Raw genomic sequence first — 20,550 nt, 5'->3', positions numbered from 1 at the left:
TGAGTAAATAATTATGAAGGATCAGAATATCAAGAGTACCGATCGCATCCGCCCATAGCTCTCCTGCGCGTGTCAAGAAGTTTCTTGGTTAGCGGACTTAGTATTAAATCTGAACGGTTAATTTATTGTAATAACTCAGCAACGGTTGGGATTTTTTTGACCCGGGACAAAAAGAAACACATACGCATGATACTACTTCCCAGAACCCCAAAAGCGATAGTGTACTTTCTCAGTTGAGTTCAAGTCTTTACGACCGGTCTCAGGAGAGGGAGAGAGCGAGAGAGAGAGAGATGGAAGTGGAGGGAGAGACGGCAAATGGGGAAACCAACGGGGAGATTCTGGGGCCTTGTTTGACCAGCCACGTGGACGACGGCAGCGCGGAGAGCCACCGATACTACCTGTCACGGAGAACGGTGCTGGAGATGCTGAGGGACAGAGGCTATTCTGTTCCCGCCTCCGAAATCGACCTCTCTCTCCAAGACTTCCGCTTCCTCCACGGCCCAACTCCCGATATCGAGCGCCTCCGCTTCTCCGCCACTCATTGCGCCGACCCTTCCGACAGGGTAAGTAATTCATGACTTTCTTTTTCTTGAATTTATTTTATTTTATGTATTTTTATTTACTTGAAAATGGAAGAGAATAGAAAGAAGAATTTCTGGTTCTGGGTCGTTTTTGTCCATTGTTGTACTTGTATTGTATCGGATTTCATGATCTACGTGCTTACAACTTCTGGAAATTTTGAGGCTTAGCAAACAATTAGGGTTTAGTGTTTTAGCAATATGTGCAGGATTGCACTACCAATGAGTACGCACTGTTCGTTTGCTTCCTTGCGGTTTTTGTGTTTATGGTTCTGAAAGAAGAAGCAAAGCTGATTCAGTGCTTGTGACTTCTTTGGTGCTGTGGGTCTTTTCTGTTTTTGATAAATCTCAATACAACCTAGGCATGCATGCGCAGTTGTAATTAGATGTTTACCAGGCCACCGGTGGCGTAATTTCATTTGAAGGTTGCAATAAATGATATAAGATTTAGGAATTTACAAAAGTTATTTGAAAAGAAAAGATGCTGGATTTTCCTGTGGAGGATATGAAATTACTTGATCAAAATCCAGGCTTTAGCTAATCTGCTAACTGAGGTTTTACCATTAGTCAAGAGGTTTGCGATTAGATCTGTATACTGTTTTTTAGCATCCGTTTGTTGTTTGGCAAGCAGTTCATGTGCTTAATGTGGAGTGTGTGTTTCATATTTTAGAAGCTTGTTTGAGTTCGATGTCTGTATCATATTGCAAAGTGATTATTTATTCTTTTGGATGTCTGTCCCTATAAACTTCAGAATCTATTTTTCAGTCTTCTTGATCTTCTTTCCCTATTTATACTCCATCCCTAAACCCTTTGTTCATTAGGACAGATCTATGTTATAGACTTATAGTTCATAATAAATTTCTGATTTGTCCTTAAAATTGCATCGTAAGTAATAGTTACAAGTTACAACTCCCTGATTGACTTTCATATGAACAAAGTCACGACGAGTTAACAATTTTTTATATTCTGTAATACTTCATGTGGTTGTATTAGTATGCTGTCATGCTTTGGTATCATCTCTAGTGTCATATTCTAATATAAAGTAAATGATGCGGCCAAGCTGCCAAGTACAAACTGAACTGCTGGAAGGTCCTCCTTACAGGCTTACAGCTTAAAGGGGATGTTAGATATGTTGTTACTTGTTAGTGATATGCATGCAGACTTTATCCAGACCAGATATGATTACTTAACCTCGGTTGCTTCCACAATTCCCTTACACTTTAGTCAATGTGATTTCTCCTACCTACCATCGAATTGAAATGTTAAAGTACTATGCATGGATACTAGACAAGGGCATAAACCATAGCACTGATGTATATGCTATGCTCTTCACTTGATATTAGTGTGAGTGATCCTAGTAATAACTTATTAGCAATTGGTATTTATGATTAATGTTTGGATTGCAGATGCTGGTCATTTACTGTGGCCCTGGTATCGTGAAGGTTAATGTGATTCGTGGGCTACATTCTCAGATTGCTAATAAGGACACTTTAACGGGGCTCATATTAATTACCCAAAACCAAGTAACAAACCAAGCTCTAAAAACTCTGGAGCTTTATCCGTTCAAAACTGAAATATTCCAGGTTTGTTTCCGAATGTCAATTATGTTTTGCATTTCATTCTTTACATAACAAGTCCTGCAAGGTGATTACATTTGACTTCGTTTCTGATTCTCTGGATTAGCTTTATGGATGGCTTATGACTGGAGAGACGTTATAAGCATTCTCTTAGAAGATACAATTGATGAACTAAGTGCTGTTTAAGCCTTTAAGGATCAAAATGCAGCGATAAAGTTGGCTTCTTTATATCTAGGCATAAAGAATAATGGGGAAGGTGATTTAGGGTGGTCAACTGCTGTTAATTGTGTTGACGTGGCATGGACAATTTAGTCTTTTCAACTACATTGGTTATGTGGCATGTGACGTGGCATGTTAGTGGAACCCATGGGTAATGGGAGGTGGGTTAAACTCACATGAGGGTTTGATTTCTCCAGGCTAAGAGAAAAAATATAAAATGAGAGGGTTGAATTTCAAGATTCGCAAATCAATTTCAATGTTTTCGGATCCTTTTGCAAAGATTCTTAAGGAGACTCTCTACCTCATTGCTTTCCTCTTCTTTATTTTCCTTAATATGAAGAAATCAAACCCTGGTTTTAGTTTAGCCCACATCCTTGCATTCACGGGTCTTACTAACATAGTTGAAAAGACTAAATTGCCCATGCCACACTAGCACAATCAATGGCTCCTTTTAACTTATTTGATGAAATAGGGTAAAGTGGGACATTGAGGAAGAGTGCAGGTGTTTAAGTGAGCCAATATAGAGTGTAGGGACTATTGAGATTTGGTGAAGAGTACAAGTGTCATAGCTAAAAATAAGCCCTTTTTTGGTATCCGAAAATTCCTCAATTATTTGCTTGGTTAATTTTTTTACCAAGGTACGTACATACGGTTGTGTTTTTGTTATATCTTTAGGTTTTCACGGAAAGCATTTCACAATATGATTTTTAACAGTTTCTTTAGCCTTTTGTTTTTCCCTTGACATTTGTTCTCACTTTCTCATAGCATATTAAATTATTATTGTTTCCTTGTTAACCCACCTTAGTTGGTTGTTTAATTGCATTTTTACAGCATTTATACTAAAACACTTACTGATAACTGTAAAAGTGTTTCTGCCTTTTACTTTTAATGGTTCGTTCACTTAGAAGTTCTCATTCTCACTCCTGTCATAATATATTTTTTTTGTTTGGCAGATTACCGACTTGCTTGTTAATATCACGAAGCATGTCTTGAAGCCAAAGCATAGGGTGCTGACGGACAAAGAGAAACAAAAACTCCTAAAGAAGTACAACATAGAAGAAAAGCAGGTTATTTTATTAACTCAAGTAGAGAAAAACCAGACTCTGATTTTCTTTCTCTGGAGATCCTTCATATCGTTCTTAATTTCTGAATAATCTTGAATAGATTTGAATTGCTTATCTGACCTTCGCTGTGGTTGCCCGCTGTTGTTTGAATATGTTGTTGGAAAAGAGTGTTACGACTTTATGTGTGAGTGGTTGGTAGGGATGGTTTGGTGAGTGAATTGGGTTGGACCCATTTATATGTTATGTCATTCGTATTAACTCCATATTTAGATAAAGGAAATACAAATGGCGACAATGATCGAATCACCACATAAATTTGTTTAACATCTTTGATGTATCCACGATACTATGATAGGGGGAACACTTGATTAAAACAATTGAAATTGCATTGACTAAATTGAAACTTTAATATAAGTACAGACCAAAACTTGATACATAAAGGTTCAAGTGCGCATATTTTAAGTGGCCACATATTGAAGGAATTCTCTAATGTTATTGTTGATCAATATGTGATTATCTCATTATATTGCTCTATTGGGAACTTCAGCTGAGATTGCATATCGAAATGGCAACTGATGCATATCGAAATGGCAACTGATACTACTTTGTGCCTATAGACGTATATTATGCAGAGCAAACTATGGTGAACTGGTTTCCTTGACCCCAATTTGAGGAAACTCCGACTGTCCCTACCTCACGATTCATGGATCTCCCTTCTTTTGGTCCTACGAGCTTTGGAGGCTTTCTTATCTTTGGTTAACTTATGGTAGTCATCTAGCAGTCTTGTTTCTCTCTCTTTCCACCCACCGTGATTCCTTGAAATGGTCAATTTTACTATTGGACCGTCCCAGTAATAAGAATCACCTACATTTGTATTGGAAGTGCTTTGGTATAATCGTACATCAAATGTTGCATTCTAGTTTAAAAAAACTGTACGTTACTATTACATTTCACGTAGATGGTTGGTTGGCCTCTGACTGGTAGCTAAACTGTAATGTTTGCGCTGTTTTAATTTCATCAACTGTTCTCCTGCAGCTTCCCCGACTGTCACGAAAAGACGCAATTTCAAGGTACTACGGACTTGAGAAGGGGCAGGTAGTGAAAGTTACTTACAGTGGTGATATTACCGAGTCTCATGTTACATACCGTTGCATCTGGTGATGCCTTCTTCTGGGTGCACTTTTGTATCATATCCTTTTGAGGAATGTGGCCTTTCTAGTTTCTACTTTCTAGTGTCTAGTTTATGTGATGTCATGTATTTTCAACCTTGACGATTAGAAACCTTTTCATTTCGTATCATGCCTGTCATATGGATAAAGAATTTAATTTCTCGCTCCGGCCGTAGCTAATGAATGGTTGATTCCTGGTTCTGGTAAGCTTTTAGCCTTTCACTGGTCATATTCTCCTTTCTCTGGAGAGTGTTGTTCAGTGACGGCTTGTTCGAGCGTTACACGCTCAAACATCGGTCACTGAACTAAGCGATTTATGAATTGCTCCAAAGTTGGGACTTATCATGATCAACAGGATGTTATATGGTTTACAAATTTATTGTCTGTCGGATAGCTTTAGTTTAACATTTTGGCTATGTTCTTGGAATTCCATTTTATTCTCGCTTTGCCTTCTATATCTTGAAAGTCATCACTTTACTTCGAGAAACTCAAAATTCGTTACACTTTGACTTGTGTATTCTCTCTTATTCTTGAAATTTATAAGCCGTCTCCTAAGCATATATGTGACTCACGACCCAATACGATTATGCCATATATGCAATAAATTTGATTGTAAATCTTGCTTATGCTTCAGCATTTAACAATCAGAAAATATTAGGTTTAAAAGAAATTAAAGAGATTAAAAAAAATAAAAAAGAAATTGATTAGCCAGTCTCATCCGAATTAAATCTACACTAGAAACTAGCAGACTAAGTCAATATTGAGCAAAATTTGATCTTTATAGAGACGACTCATGTTTTAGGCGGCAAGTTGGGATAAAAATTTGAAACAGAGTTCTAGAGGGCAAAGCGATGCGAATTTTGAGAGCGTCGGTTTTTGAGTTACAGGAACAAAATGAGATTAAATCAAGTTACATGTAGTTGATTTGCACAATTGGTCATTGCGCTGGTTGAAAAGCCAATGATGGCGTGAAGCCATCGAGCGCTGAATTATAACTGAATGCCTCTAAGTTAGAATTCGGACTAACTAAAAATAAGCCTATAATTTTGCAACAAATGACTCTGCCAGCACACCCGGGTGCCCGGTAACCGGTTATTTCGGCTGCCGCCGCCTGCAGTGCCGGCCATACAATTAACCTCAATATTTTGAAGTTACAGATTCATTGTCACATTTTTACGTATGTATTAATTAAAATAACATCACCCATGTTTTAGAAAACAACCTTTTAATTACAAAATTGAACTCCTCCCAATGTTTTAAATTTTTTTCGATAATGTTAATATTTCTTCCTAAAAACCATAGATTTTGTCAATATTTTTGTCATATCGGTTAAATATAAGATAAATTCTTACATTTTGTCTAAACAAATGTTTGATATTACCTAAAATTTTATTTTAAATTTCGATAACATCGATTAAATATTGAAAATACTCTTCTATTTCGTCTAAATCAATGTTTGACATTCAAATTTTAAATTCTCTTCTTTAGCAAATTAACCAATATTAATATATTCATAAATAATTCTACAAATTTACATATCGTTATTTTCATCGATACTAATATTTTAACCAAGGACTCCTCCCTTTGAAATAGAGTCGAGTGGTGTGAAATACTCTCGTAAAAATTAAAATGCAAACATACCAAAGTTTGAATTTAATTCAAATCAAATAATTCCCTAAATCTAAAAAACCAACGAACGAGCCAACGGTGCACTGAATCGACTTAGCAATCCCTCCGCAATGACCGACTCCTCTGTAAGCGATACGACGTCGAAGAGCAGCAGCGCCGGCGGTGGCGGTTCGGACGCATCTCGAATCGGCGACGTAAAGCAATGGCTCACTCAAGAGTTCTCCCAAGCCGGAAAAGAAGTGCCCGATTTCGAATATACCCCTCGTTCGGTGGCGTATTTACACAACCTTGCCACTCTCTCCCAGGCCCAAACTCAAGCTTCCAAGATCCTCGCTTCCGATTTCCGCCTCAAAGCCTCCGAATACCGAGCCCAAGGTATCTGCTGCTCCAATTTTCTTCCTATATATATATTGTTTAATTTGTATATTTTGTACGTGTTTTTCTTTTCAAAATTTGAAATTTTGTGTTTGTGGGCGTTAGCTGCGAGGATCAGAGAGATATTGGAGAGTGTGGGTTTGGCACAGGAGGGTTTGCCTTCGAATGTGGTGTCATCAGCTCAGGTTTTAGCCAATGTAGCCAATTTGTTGAATATAAGAGACACTGAGCTCAGCAGGTGTGTATTTTTGAATTCCGGATTTACATTGTTGTTTGATTTCTGAGATGACATATGAAAGGTGGGTTGTACATTGTTTGAATGCTGGACTGACATCGGAGATTTGCTTTTTAGTTTTCTTGTGGCGATGGGGGATATATCGTTGAGGAAGACGGGTGTGGAGGAGAAGAGGGCTAAAGCGCAAAAAGAGTCTAATGTTCTTCTTGATTACACTCGAAAGGCGATTTCCAGGTTAACTTATTTGAAAAGGTATGATCTTGTTGGATATATTCCAAGAACTGTAAAGTTAAGAGTATGGATTTTAATGTAGGATTTTGGTTTTTCTGAATGTGCTGAGTTTTCAAACTTTGGTAGAACACTTGCTCAACTAGAAGATGATGCAGGCCATTGTGAGGCGCATGTTGAGCATTGGAAGAACAACTTGGTGCTCATGCTTGGTAAGGAGAAACAGTACAATCAAGAGACTGTCCGTTTCAAGGTATTTATTTCGGCTCCTGCACTTTGTTTTGTTGGTGTCAAAGTTTGGTCAATGACTTGTAGAGAATGAATTCAGAGAATATAAGATTGTCATGCACTCAAATCAAATTCATTTATAGTGAGATAACATGAAATGGGTAAGTCTATGGAACAGACTACGTAGATGGTACTGTTAGCATTTGTTTTTAGGTGTGTCAATAGTAGGAGGTGGTTGTAGAAGGTGATTATAAGGATTCTCTGGGTAAGAGGCTCATATGACAAACTGCATCATCTGCATGTTCCAGTTTGTATGGGTGGATATTTCTTGAGCATCAGTATCTAAGAGTACAGAACAAATTGCATTATCTGAAGAGTTATCTTGTTATACATCCAAACTGAAGCAATAACTTTGGCACCGTTTTAGACTATGTGCTATACAAATAAAGATATACCTCCTATGAGGTGAAAAGAAAATTTGGAATTGGAAAAAGAAAATATTAAATATATAGTTAATGGCGCATAGAACTTTGATATGTATTCCAGGATCTTATAAATTTACAATTCTATAACTGTGAAAATAATTCAGGTCCAGTTGCATGAAGTTGATAACAAATTATATTGTTGGTTTTTGAATGCATGCCTATGTTTCCAGAATGCTGGAACACAGAACTAATCAGGATTATGACAAAATGTGCATTTCATAAAGCATCTGCATAGCCTTTATCATAAAGAAAGTGGGCTTTCTATGAATGGTGACGATTGATAGAAAATTTGGGAGTTCAACCTGTCGCAGTTTGTCAATTCTTACTTTTGGTGATTGCCTAAGAGTAGCTTAGTTTGGGAGCAATCATGCTATAGGTAGAATGTAGCCAGTAAATTTCTGCTTGGTAGATGATATAAAATTAGCAATAATTGTTCATCGGTCTCTATTGGCTAGCATATTGAAATTTCATATTTAAGTCACAAGAAGAATGCATTTTGGTTTTTTTTTTTTTTGTAAAATATGGGGCTTTTAAAAACCCAATTTTCTTTATTTATTCCTAAAAAGAGTCGTGCTGTAAACTTACTGGACAGGGAACTCTTGATCGCGTGGGCTACACCCCAGAGATTAGCCATGGGGTGCTGGTTGAATTGGCCGAGCACAGAAAGGAATTAGAGAAGAAGACAAAGCCCGTCCTTGATACTTTGAGAAGCTACCAAGACTTGCCGCCGGTAGTTTTCTACTTCGGTTAATTGATCACAGTTTATTTAGGTCCTAGAAAGATTGGGAGGTTGATGAGATATGTATGTGTGCAGGATAAAGCTTTGGCTGCTTTAGCAATCGAGGACAAGAAAATACAATATGCTGCTGCGGAGAAGTATCTCGAAGATGTATTGCATTCAGCTCTAGCCACTTCAGAGTAATGGACCACTAGACTTATTGTTGTATGATTGCGTCTGTAAAATTATATATAGTTTTGTTTGCGTTATTGGAGAACTGGTAAACGGGTCAGTGTTTCTGTTGATCCGATGATTGTTGCACAAGTGTGGTCTCATTATTTTTGCTTCTTTTATTTTTGAGCTGTTTAACACCCAAATTTTTATCAAGATAGAGTTAAATTTGGGGATTTGGCTACAACATACTTACATTTACTAAATGGATTCACGATCTCGACGATTAGATGGTGATTGTATTATATTCACATGAGTATATCTGACCGTTAGATTGTGATTGTATTATACCTAACCTTAGGTTGATGGAAATTGTCTTTGCGTTGAGTTTTATTGATAAGCTCAAAGAAGGATGTACCGTTAGTTTCATGTTTCTTTGTATTCGTTTGACTACAATGAAAACATGTTATTCTTTTGATTTTTACTTGACAATGACTCAGATTATTTTCAATACAAGCGATAATAGAAGAGGGGGTATTGAAGTCGGGACCTCGGGTGCAAATGTTGACCCTCTTAACCAACAAACCTAAAAATACGTTGTAATCATTATTATGTTTTATACAACCTTGTAAATATTTGGCTTAGAGCATTCACTTGTTTTAGGAGGGAAAGGGTAAAGGCAAGGGTAGTGAAATTGCCCTTACCATTCACTATAAACAATAATTGTTTTTGTGCAAGTCTATCAATTTGAGAAGATGAAGGATAAAGGCAAGAGTGATTACTATTCATAAATATAATTTTTTTTTAATTTTGTATGCCTTGTAAGTGTCCACTTAATAAGTTTGTTTTTTTGAAAATAAAACATTATGTTTAACTCTGATAATTTAATTTTAAATACAAAGCAAACGTAGCATTACAAACAAACATAATTAATTAAAAATATTTAGTTAATTTGTTTAAGTGTGTTTAATTTTAAGCGTGTTTAGTTTTTAGTGTGTTGAAGAAATAAAATTGTTTTTTTTTTTTTTTAAAATTTTTGGTAATTTTTTGGGTTTGTTACTTTTAAATGAATCTTGATCATTGATTTTCTGTGACGATCCATCCCGAATTAATATATATTTTAACCTCGATTGTGTGAAAATGACGATTATACCCTTGAGTCGTAGTGACGTGAATGTACGTATATGGTTTTAAATTATTTTTTCCGTTGACGTAATTAAATCATACTCGATGTCACGAGAGTGTTGACGTGATTTAAGGCCGAGTTGGGTTCGTAACGAAAATATTACGAATAAACGGTTGTGTAATTGGGCTAAGGAAATGGACCAATCATCACACCTCCAACTTTCTTGGGTCCAATTAGAATTTTAGGTTTGTTTTGGGGTCAATTGTTAGCCCTAAACATGCAGCCCAATTAGGGCTTAAGATCCCTTTTATCTATGCCCAATCTGGACCAGACGCACACACTCACACACACATACATACCCTCATCCTTTCTCTCGATCTTTCATTCGTCCGCACAGTCCATACACACACACACCCAACCATCTTCATCTTGCATAGATCGAACTAATGGATGTCACTTTCGAGTTCCTTGCAAGGTCAGGAACCTAATCATACCCTTAGTTTTGTGAAAGAACCTCGGAAACCTTGGAACTTGCGAGCTCCGACGAGGTGCTCTGCTACTCCATTGTGATCATGGACATTTCACGGAGTTTTAGGGCTCAATGGAGTCTTAAAACAACTTCAAATAGATCATAGAGAAGTTTTGGAAGGTTTTTGATGTCGGGATAGGTCAGTTCCTCGAGTTGCAATTTTGACCTGAATATCGAAGGATTTTCCGACTAGTTCCCGTTAGTTTTAGGACTTCAAAGTAGTAAGAACATGTTCTACTCGTTCAAGGCTTTAAATCCATGTAAAGTTTGTGAAGTTTGGTTGAGATTTGAGTGAGATATTTAAATTTGAAAAATTTTCCAGTTTCCGGCGAAGCAACGGCGATCGGCGCCGGAATCAGGCGAACCACCAGAGAAGGAAGGAGAATATTCCATCAACTTTGACGGAATTTACTAACGGCGTTAGGTAAAGTTAACGGAATATTCTATTATTTAGCGGAATATTCCTAATGGCGTTTAAAATTCCGTCCGTGTCCCAAGCACGTGCCTACGCGTGGCCGGCACGTGAGACGTCGGAAAATTATTCTAAAAATATGAGGATGCTCGTGGTGTTGAGTAGGCCACAATGGTATATCAAACACCCCAATTCTATGATAAGTTGTTACACAGTTTTGGTTATGTACTTAAAATTAATGTTAAAATAATGATTTCACATATAGGTGAGACGTTTCTAGAGGAAGAGTGCAGTCAAGCGAGACTTGGGGGTCACGATCCAGCTATATACCAGTGAGTGGGCTTTTGGTTTTCTATATATACGTATATATGCTTTGCGCTTTCCCATAAATTTGTTTTAAATGAAATTACGTTTTAAATGCCATGTCAATTGCATTATGCTTTAGAGTATGCATTAGTATAGATATGCATATTGTTGCTAGATGCTGCGGACGCTCATGTAAGATTCAGGTGAATATATATTGATAATAGTGGATGCATTATTTGTGGTTCTTGCACCTTGGTGCTAGTGCTCTCGCCCGTGGCCAGGGCACAATCATTCACGTGATGTTCACCTCCCTCACCACATGCTCACCTTGGATCCAAGTTTGATGCACAGCCCTGTCGTATAGACCACATTAGGTGGTTCCGACTCGTAGGTGACTCGCGATTATTCGCACAGCCTTCACGTGATTGTAGCACTTGAGCGTACTTATTTGCACCCAGCCCTGTCGTACAGACCACAATAGGTGGTTCCGACTCGTGTGCAGGCATATTTGATGAGCTATAGGTTCAACCGTACAGGTCATGTTAGGTGACTCCGGCTGATATATCATTTTACGTTGATTTATTTCGCCTGGCTATTTATTTCCATACTGGGATACTTGACATGGCATATATTTAAGTTTCACTACTCTCGAGCGTGATTTTTATATACGTATGTATTTTTATTTTTTGGGAAACTATAGGGGTTTTACGGTGATGGGTTATTACTTTTGGAAAGAGAAATGGTTTTGAAAAGCTTTGTTTTTGCTCACTCACGTTCTCTGTTTTGCACCCTTCCAAGTTTTAGATAGAAGTGTGTGTTGGTGGCTCATGAAGACTCTACGGCGGTTTTGATAGACATCCAACAATGTAGGGTTTCCTTTCATACCCTGTATAATTAGTATTTAGCTTGCTGGATTGCACCTTGGCACTTACGCTCTGACTATGTGTATCTACACTCTAACACTTCTTCCCGCACTTATTTACTTGTCTTGTGTGCATTAGTTAATTGGTTTTTTGATTTCTCATATCTTCATATCACTGTCACTTCCGCACTGCGCACATGGCTACGTCACTATCACGTGATGGCTAGCATGCCTCGATTTAGGTCGAGGTGTGTCAGTTTGGTATTAGAGCCTAGGTTTGACAATCATGCATATTTTGTGGGTTTCTAATCATTTTGATGTCTTATGTCAGAACCGTACCTCTTCTGCCACCTCATGCCACCTCATAGAGAGCCATGTACCTCTTCTGAGTCTTGGGGAGGCTATTGCTAATGCTATTCAGTCCTCACTTCGTCTACCCCAGAGAACTCCCTTGGAGACTGTATATAATTTAAAGTTGAATAATTTTGTGGGTAATGAGGGATCCGAGTAGTGGCTTAACCATGTTGAGAAAGCCTATCGAGTGATGCAGCGACATGGGAATTTACCTGAGGGTAGATGGGTCGAGACAACCACTTGGTTTTTGGGTAAGGAGGATGCATCCTGGTGGAGGCAAGAATATTTTCAGTTGTCATCGGAAGAAGCTGCATATTGGGAGGTTTTTAAGGGATTATTCCAGAAGAGATTTGTACTCCCAAAGTATTTAGATCGTAGGAGGCAAGAATTCTTGTAATTAAAGCAAGGAAAATGTCAACTATTGAGTATTATAGAAAGTTTACTGATCTGTCCCGGTATTGTCCGTAGATTGCTGAAAATCCTATTGAAATGCTTTGACAATTCAAATGGGGTACTCGAAAGAAGTGGCGTTCTATGGCGACCACGACTCATTCCTCTACATATCAAGAGTTTTATGAGATTCTACTGTGAGTTAAGGATTATGAAAATATGCCCAATGACAGTGAAAAAGAAGAAGAAAATGATAATAGTCAAAAGAAAAATAATAATAAAGATAAAGGCCAATCATTTCAGGGACCTCGTAAAACGCAGAGTTTTAAAAGAAGTGGTACTAGTTCTAGTTCTTCTAGTGGGGGTTTGAGTTCCACTGCGTAGTGGAGAGACGGCCGATTTTTAGGAGGTTCTCGGTTCCAAAGACAGAGAGATTCTAGCAGTTCAGGTGGCCCACTGTGTTGCATATGCAATAATCGGCATTTTGGGGAATGTAGGCGAGATAACAGTGGATGTTTCACGTGTGGCCAGATGGGACATCGGTCTATTCAGTGCCCTTGGAATCAGTAGAAGCCCCAGCCACCTGCCTTGCCACAGCTAGCTCCTATTTCGCAAGTCTCGGGGCCCAGTACTTATATCCAGATGAGTTATGGTGGAGCATATCATTATCAGGGGGATATAGCTCCATATTCTGGAGGACCGTATTAGTACCCACACGATCCGTATCATCAGAGCAGTTACGCTCAGTATCCAGGAGGTTAAACGCCATATTCAGGTGGTGGATCACAGTGGTATTCCGGAGGACAGTCCCAGAACATGGAGGTTGCTTCTAATAGTGCATGATCATCGAGGCAGCCTAACCAGCCTGGTCAAGGACGAGGTACACAAGGACATGGGAACTAAGCTAACAGGGGTCGTGGAGGACGACAACAACCTCAGGGTTATGTTCATCATATCACCTTACAGGATGCTTAGAACAACCCTGATTTGATTATAGGTACGTTAAATATCCTTGGCCATTTGTCTAGAGTATTAATTGATTATGATGCCACACACTTTGTTATTTCTCATACATTTGTTCAGACGACGCAACCCTACCCTACCCTACACCTCTTGGTTATGAGTTAGAGTTTTCGATGCCTAGAGGTGAGACATGTTATGTTAGCTGGGCATATCAAGGATGTCCTGTTCTAGTGGAGGACATCGTCATGCCAGCTAATCTTGTTCCATTCGATATCATTGATTTTGATGTCATTCTAGGCATAGATTGGTTACATTACAATCGTGCCAAGATGGATTGTTATGAGAAAACAGTCATTTTTCATCGGCCGAGCTTGCCTATGGTTACATTTATGGGGATATGTAGTGGACTAAGGCAAGGCATTATCTTTGCCGTGAGGGCTAGAAGGTTATTGAGGAAATGTTGTCAGGGATATTTGGCTCACGTGGTATTGAATGAGGATACGTCTACCCTGTGGAGGATGTACAGGTAGTTAGGCACTTCCCTGATGTTTTTCCAGATGATTTAACTGGATTACCACCACATAGAGAAATGGAATTCACTATTGATTTATTCCCAGGTATATATCCTATTCCTTAAATCCGCATCAAATGGCTCCCGCGGAGTTGAGGGAATTGAAAACCCAGTTGCAGGAATTGGTTGATAAAGGTTTCATTCAGCCTAGTACTTCACCTTAGGGGGCTCTAGTTTTATTTGTACGAAAGAAAGATATGACTTTGAGGTTGTGTATAGACTATCGACAGTTGAATCGGGTAACGGTTAAAAACCGTTATCCAATGCTGCGTATAGATGATCTATCTGACCAGCTTCGAGGTATTTACGTGTTCTCCAAGATTGATTTGGGATCTGGGTATTATCAATTAAAGATTAGAAGTGAAGATGTACCAAAACGGCTTTTAGAACTCGATATGGTCATTACGAATTCCTTGTGATGCCATTCGGGTTAACGAATGCACTGGTAGCTTTTATGGACCTGATGAATCGAGTATTCAAGCCATACCTCGACAGGTTCGTTATTGTTGTTATTGACGATATTTTGGTGTATTCTAAGTCTAAGGCAGAGCATACTTGATATCCCAATTTGGTTTTGAAGAAATTAAGGGAGCACCAATTATATGTTAAGTTTAGGAAATGTCAGTTTTGGTTAGATCAAGTGGCATTCTTGTGGCATGTAATATCAACCCAGGGTATTCAAGTGGACCCATAGAAAATAGCTGTAGTTGAAAATTGGGAGCATCCACGAGCAGTCACTGAGGTACAAAGTTTTTTGGGCTTAGCAGGTTATTATCGATGGTTTGTTAAAGATTTTTCAACCATAGCGTTACCACTGATAAGGTTGACTAGAAATGGTGTTAGATTAGAGTGGGACGATGATTGTGAGAGGAGTTTCCAGCAACTAAAATATTGTCTCACTTACGCATCTGTTTTGGCGCTTCCAGACGACAGTGGTAATTTTGAGATTTACAGTGATGTTTCCTTAAATGGCTTAGGTTGCGTATTAATGCAGCATGGTAGGGTGATTACATATGCCTCGCAACAGTTGAAGCCATACGAGATGAATTACCGTACCCATGATCTCGAGCTAGCAGCCATTATTTTCGCCCTGAAGATTTGGAGACATTATTTATATGGAGAAAAGTGCAAGATTTTCACATATCATAAAAGCCTCTAATACCTATTCGCCCAAAAAAATCTTAACCTTCGACAACGGAGATGGATAGAATTACTCAGTGATTATGATTGCACAATTGAGTATCATCCTAGTTCTACAAATGTGGTGGCATATGCACTTAACAGGAAATCTCAAGGTCGTATTAATGCTTTATATGCTTGCCATATCCCTCTTCTCACAGAATTGAGATCTACTGGAATTGATTTGGAAATGATAGATCAGGAAGAAGCTTTACTTGCTAGTTTCCAGATCAGATCGATTTTAATTGATCGGGTGCTGGAAGCTCAGGCGGAAGATAAGGAATCTCAGGAATTAATCGAGGCAGTATCATGAGGAAAGAAGAAAGATCTTAGAATTCAGGAATCTAATGGCATGCTTATGCAGGGAAGTCGAATGTGCGTGCCGAATATTGAAGAACTAAAGAAAGATATTCTCAATGAAGTATATATATCGGCATATGCGATGCATCCTAAAAGTACCAAGATGTATCACACTATTCGACCTTTTTACTATTGGCCTGGATTGAAAAGAGAGATTGCTGAATACGTGAGTATGTGTGCAATTTGTCAGCAAGTCAAGCTGAGAGGAAAAAGCCTTTTGGACTGATGCAGCCACTTTCTACTCCCCAGTGGAAATGGGAAAATATTACTATGGATTTCGTGTACAAGCTTCCTTGTACGCAAAATGGTTACGATGGCATCTGGGTGATAGTGGATCGGCTTACTAAGTCAACACACTTTATACTAGTGTGAGAGAATTATTCTTTAAGCTGATTAGCTGAGTTATTTATATCAGGGATTGTTAAATACCATGGGGTTCTGGTTAGTATTATTTCTGATCGGGATCCTAGGTTTACTTCTAAGTTTTGGGTGGTTTTCCAGGAAGCTCTTGGTTCGAGATTGCTCTATAGTACGGTGTATCATCCACAGACAAACGGGCAATCTGAGAGAACTATCCAAACACTAGAAGATATGATGAGATCTTCAGTATTGCAGTTTGGCGACGCTTAGCATAAGTGTTTGGATTTAATTAAGTTTGCCTACAATAACAGCTACCATTCTAGTATCGGCATGTCACCTTTCGAGGCACTCTATGGTAGATCATGTCGTACTCCTCTTTGTTGGTCAGAAGTTGGTGATAGGGTGTTAGTGGGCCCAGAGATTGTTGATGAGACTACCCAGAATATTCAGGTAATTAAAGCTAACCTAAAAGCGGCCCATGATCGACAGAAAAGCTATGCTGATAAACACGCCACTGATAAGGTGTATAAAGTTGGAGATTGGGTATTTCTAAAGCTATCCCCGTGGAAGGGCGTTGTATGGTTTAATAAGAAAGGTGAGTTAAGTCTTCGCTACATTGGACCATACCATATCACCGAGCGAGTCGGTGAAGTCGCCTACAGACTTGAGTTACCTCCAGAATTATAATGGGTGCATAATGTTTTTCATGTTTCTATGCTTCGTCATTATGTCTTCGATCCATCACACGTGATAACTCCTCAGCCTTTGGAAATTAATCCAGACTTGACATATGATGAGGAAACAGTGACGATTTTAGACTGGAAGGATAAGGTTCTTAGGAACAAAAATGTATGCATGGTGAAAGTTTTATGGAGGAACCATTCGGTGAAGGAAGCCACTTGGGAGACGGAAGATCATATGTGAGATATGTATCCATGCTTATTTTATGGATATTAGTGGTTTGTTATGTTAGTGTACAGAAATTTCGGGGACGAAATTTTATAAAGGGGTAGGTTGTGACGACCCATCCCGAGTTAATATATATTTGATCCTTGATTGTGTGAAAATGACGATTATACCCTCGAGTCGTAGTGACGTGAATGTATGTATATGGTTTTATATTATTTTTTTCGTTAACATAATTAAATCATACTTGATGTCATGAGAGTGTTGACATGATTTAGAGCCGAGTTGGGTTTGTAACAAAAATATTATGAATAAATGATTGTGTGATTGGGCTTTGTGTGAAAATGACGATTATACCATCGAGTCGTATTGACGTGAATGTACATATATCGTTTTAAATTATTTTTTCCGTTGACGTAATTATGATTTAGGGCCAAGTTGGGTTCGTAACGAAAATATTACGAATAAACGATTGTGTAATTGGGCGAAAGAAATGGACCAATCACTACACCTCCCACTTTCTAAGGTCCAGTTAGAATTTTAGGTTTGTTTTGGGGTCAATTGTTAACCCTAAACATGCAGCCCAATTAGGGCTTAAGATCCCTTTTATCTATGCCCAATCCGGACCACACGGACACAGTCACACACACAGACATACCCTCATCATTTCTTTCGATCTTTTATTCGTCCCTACAGTCCATATGCACACACACCCAACCATCTTCATCTTGCATAGATCAAACTAGTGGAGGTCACTTTCGAGTTTCTCGCAAGGTCAGGAACCTAATCATACGCTTAATTTTGTGAAAGAACCTTGAAAACCCGGGAACTTGCGAGCTCTGGTGATGTGCTCTTCTACTCCATCATGATCGTGGATGTTTCATGGAGTTTCAGGGCTCAAGGGAGTCTTAAAACAACTTCAAATAGATCATAGAGAAGTTTTGGAAGGTTTTGGACATCGGGATAGGTCAGTTCCTCGAGTTGCAGTTTTGACCGGAATATCGAAGGATTTTTCGACTAGTTCTTGTCGGTTTTAGGACTTCAAATTGGTAAGAACATGTTCTACACATTCAAGGTTTCAAATCCATGTAAATTTGTGAAGTTTGGTTGAGATTTGAGTAAGATATTTAAATTTGAATTTTTTCCAGTTTCCGGCGATGCAACGACAATCAGCGCCAGAATCCGGCGAACCACCGGAGAAGGAAGGGGAATATTCAGTCAACTTTGATGGAGCATACTAACGGCGTTAGGTAAAGTTAACGGAATATTCTATTATTTAGCGGAATATTCCCTAACGGCGTTTAAAATTCCGTCAGTGTGCCAGGCACATGCCTGCACGTGGCCAGTGCGTGAGGGCGCATGGGATGTTAGAAAATTATTCTAAAAAAATGGTGATGCTCGTGGTGTTGAGTAGGCCACGATGGTATATCAAACACCTCAATTAAGCAATGTTTGAGAAGTTGTTACACGATTTTGGCTATGTACTTAAAATTAATGTTAAAATAGTGATTTCATATATAGGTGAGACGTTTTCGGAGGACGAGCCCATTCAGACGAGACTCGGGGGTTACGATCCAACTAAATACCAGTGAGTGGGCTTTTGGTTTTCTATATATACGTATATATGCTTTGTGTTTTCCCAGAAATTTGTTTCAAATGAAATTACGTTTTAAATGCCATGTCAATTGCATTATGCTTTAGAGTATGCATTAGTATAGATATGCATATTGTTGCTTGATGCTGTGGACGCCTAGGTAAGCTTTATGTGAATATATATATTGATGATAGTGGATGCATTATTTGTGGTTATACGTAGACGCATTTAGAACTCATTATCCTACACCCCGGTGCTAGTGTTCCTGCCCGTGGCCAGGGCACAGTCCTTTATGTGATGTTCACCTTCCGCACCGCACGCGCACCTTGGATCCAAGTTTAGTGCACAGTCCTGTCGTATATACCACATTAGGTTGTTCCGACTCATAGGTGATCCGAAATTATTCGCACAGCCTTCACATGATCGTAGCACTTGAGTGTACTTATTTGCACCTAGCCCTGTCATACAGATCACAATAGGTGGTTCCGACTCATGTGCAGGCATATTTGATGAGCTATAGGTTCAGCCATATAGGTCACGTTGGGTGACTCCAGCTGACATATCATTTTACATTGATTTATTTCACCTAGTTACTTATTTCCATACTAGGATACTTGACATGGCATATATTTAAGTTTCACTACTCTCGAGCGTGATTTATATATATATATATATATGTATTTTTATTTTCTGGGAAACTATACGGGTTTTACGGTGAGGGGTTGTTACTTTTGGAAAGAAAAATGGTTTTGAAAAGCTTTGTTTTTGCCCACTCACGTGTATCTACACTCTAACACTTCTTCCCGCACTTATTTACTTGTCTTGTGTGCATTAGTTAATTGGTTTTTTGATTTCTCACATCTTCATATCACTGTCACTTTCGCACTATGCACATGGCTACGTCACCATCATGTGACAGCCAACATGCCTCGATTTAGGTCAGGGTGTGTCATTTTCAATTTTTTTTTAAATCAAAGGCACCAGATTGTGCCACATGGCACAATCTAAAAATTTTAATTTTTTAATGTCAAAAATTCAACAACTGTGAAAGCAAGAGCGGGGTGGCACCACCTCTGGGTTGTGCACGTAGGTGGGTCACACAGTGGCAATTTCTGTAGCTAATAGGTGCAAGCCTAGGCAGTTTCAGCATGGGTAGTTGAAAGGACAACAACCTTATAGGCCCAAACGCCATCCAATTTTTCCTCTGTTGGAACAATTTTTTTTGGATTTAGGGCAATTCAACCTAATTGAAAGGACAATTGGGGGATGGGCGGAGATGCTCTTATAGCCTTAGGGGAAAACTTGTCATGTTATGGTTAAAAATCATGTGGTGGTGAGGCATTCTTGATTATAGTCCACAAAAGAAGATATTTTGGTGAGGATGACGAAGGCTAGGGTTTGTGGAGCATTATAAATAGAAGAGTAAGGGGGGAAAAAGGGACACTCAATCAAACAAACAACACTTCTCAAAATTCAATAACGGCATCCTCTCTATTAAAAGCTTTATTCAATTTAGCAAGCTCCTTTTCAGTTCATCATAGCTTATGTCTTCACAAGTAATCCTCTTTAAATCATTGCTTCTCTAATTTCGTCTCAATATCAAGTAGTAGTTTACATTATCTCAACTCTCTCAAAATCAAAGCAAGCCACCTAAACTCCTCTTTTACATATTTGTGATTTAACTCTCTTCATATGTAAAGTCGTTAATAAGCAAGGCAAAGAAAGAATCTAAAGTTGAGCCACTCTTACCTAATGACGCAATCTATTTGTTAGAAGCTAAATAGTGAAATTTCTATCACACACTCACCATCTATTAGTGAAAACTAGTAGTGGCATGCTCGCAATCTGTAATTTCATGTTCATGTATTCCAACTTACAAGCAAGGCCCATAACGAATTTAAGGGGTGAACATGACACACCCCGATTGAAGTTGAGACGTGCTGGTCGTCACGGTTGTATAGT

General features: G+C 38.6%; 2 protein-coding genes across 2 annotated transcripts; both read left to right on the top strand.

The window, feature by feature from the left end:
- Positions 1–224: 224 nt before the first annotated feature.
- Positions 225–4,814, top strand: LOC125473575 (DNA-directed RNA polymerase V subunit 5A-like). Its single transcript, XM_048576627.1, has 4 exons — positions 225–563; positions 1,985–2,161; positions 3,328–3,441; positions 4,474–4,814. Exons 1-4 carry the CDS (start codon positions 291–293, stop codon positions 4,597–4,599), a joined length of 690 nt encoding a protein of 229 aa, XP_048432584.1. The 5' UTR covers positions 225–290; the 3' UTR covers positions 4,600–4,814.
- Positions 4,815–6,230: 1,416 nt separating this feature from the next.
- LOC125473496 (AUGMIN subunit 1-like) lies at positions 6,231–8,987 on the top strand. The gene is made up of 6 exons (XM_048576378.1): positions 6,231–6,611; positions 6,717–6,849; positions 6,964–7,098; positions 7,204–7,327; positions 8,380–8,517; positions 8,602–8,987. The coding sequence occupies exons 1-6, from the start codon at positions 6,347–6,349 to the stop codon at positions 8,707–8,709; spliced, it is 903 nt and encodes a 300-aa protein (XP_048432335.1). The 5' UTR covers positions 6,231–6,346; the 3' UTR covers positions 8,710–8,987.
- The last annotated feature ends 11,563 nt before the right edge of the window (positions 8,988–20,550 follow it).

Source organism: the organism of the source record quoted next, unplaced genomic scaffold (genome assembly GCF_019419815.1).
Source record: "Pyrus x bretschneideri cultivar Hongxiangsu unplaced genomic scaffold, Pyrus_bretschneideri_v1 Contig9, whole genome shotgun sequence".
Lineage (NCBI taxonomy): Eukaryota > Viridiplantae > Streptophyta > Magnoliopsida > Rosales > Rosaceae > Pyrus > Pyrus x bretschneideri.
The sequence above is the reverse complement of the archived record's forward strand: the minus strand, read 5'-3'. Positions and strand labels throughout refer to the sequence as shown.

Bases quoted from the DNA above. Each gene is read 5' to 3' on its own strand.
- LOC125473496 (XM_048576378.1), top strand. From the start codon at position 6,347: ATGACCGACTCCTCTGTAAGCGATACGACGTCGAAGAGCAGCAGCGCC. The intron at 6,850-6,963 runs GTGTGTATTTTT...TTTGCTTTTTAG, and splicing joins AGAGACACTGAGCTCAGCAG to TTTTCTTGTGGCGATGGGGG. The intron at 8,518-8,601 runs GTAGTTTTCTAC...GTATGTGTGCAG, and splicing joins GCTACCAAGACTTGCCGCCG to GATAAAGCTTTGGCTGCTTT.
- LOC125473575 (XM_048576627.1), top strand. From the start codon at position 291: ATGGAAGTGGAGGGAGAGACGGCAAATGGGGAAACCAACGGGGAGATT. The intron at 2,162-3,327 runs GTTTGTTTCCGA...TTTGTTTGGCAG, and splicing joins TCAAAACTGAAATATTCCAG to ATTACCGACTTGCTTGTTAA. The intron at 3,442-4,473 runs GTTATTTTATTA...GTTCTCCTGCAG, and splicing joins ACAACATAGAAGAAAAGCAG to CTTCCCCGACTGTCACGAAA.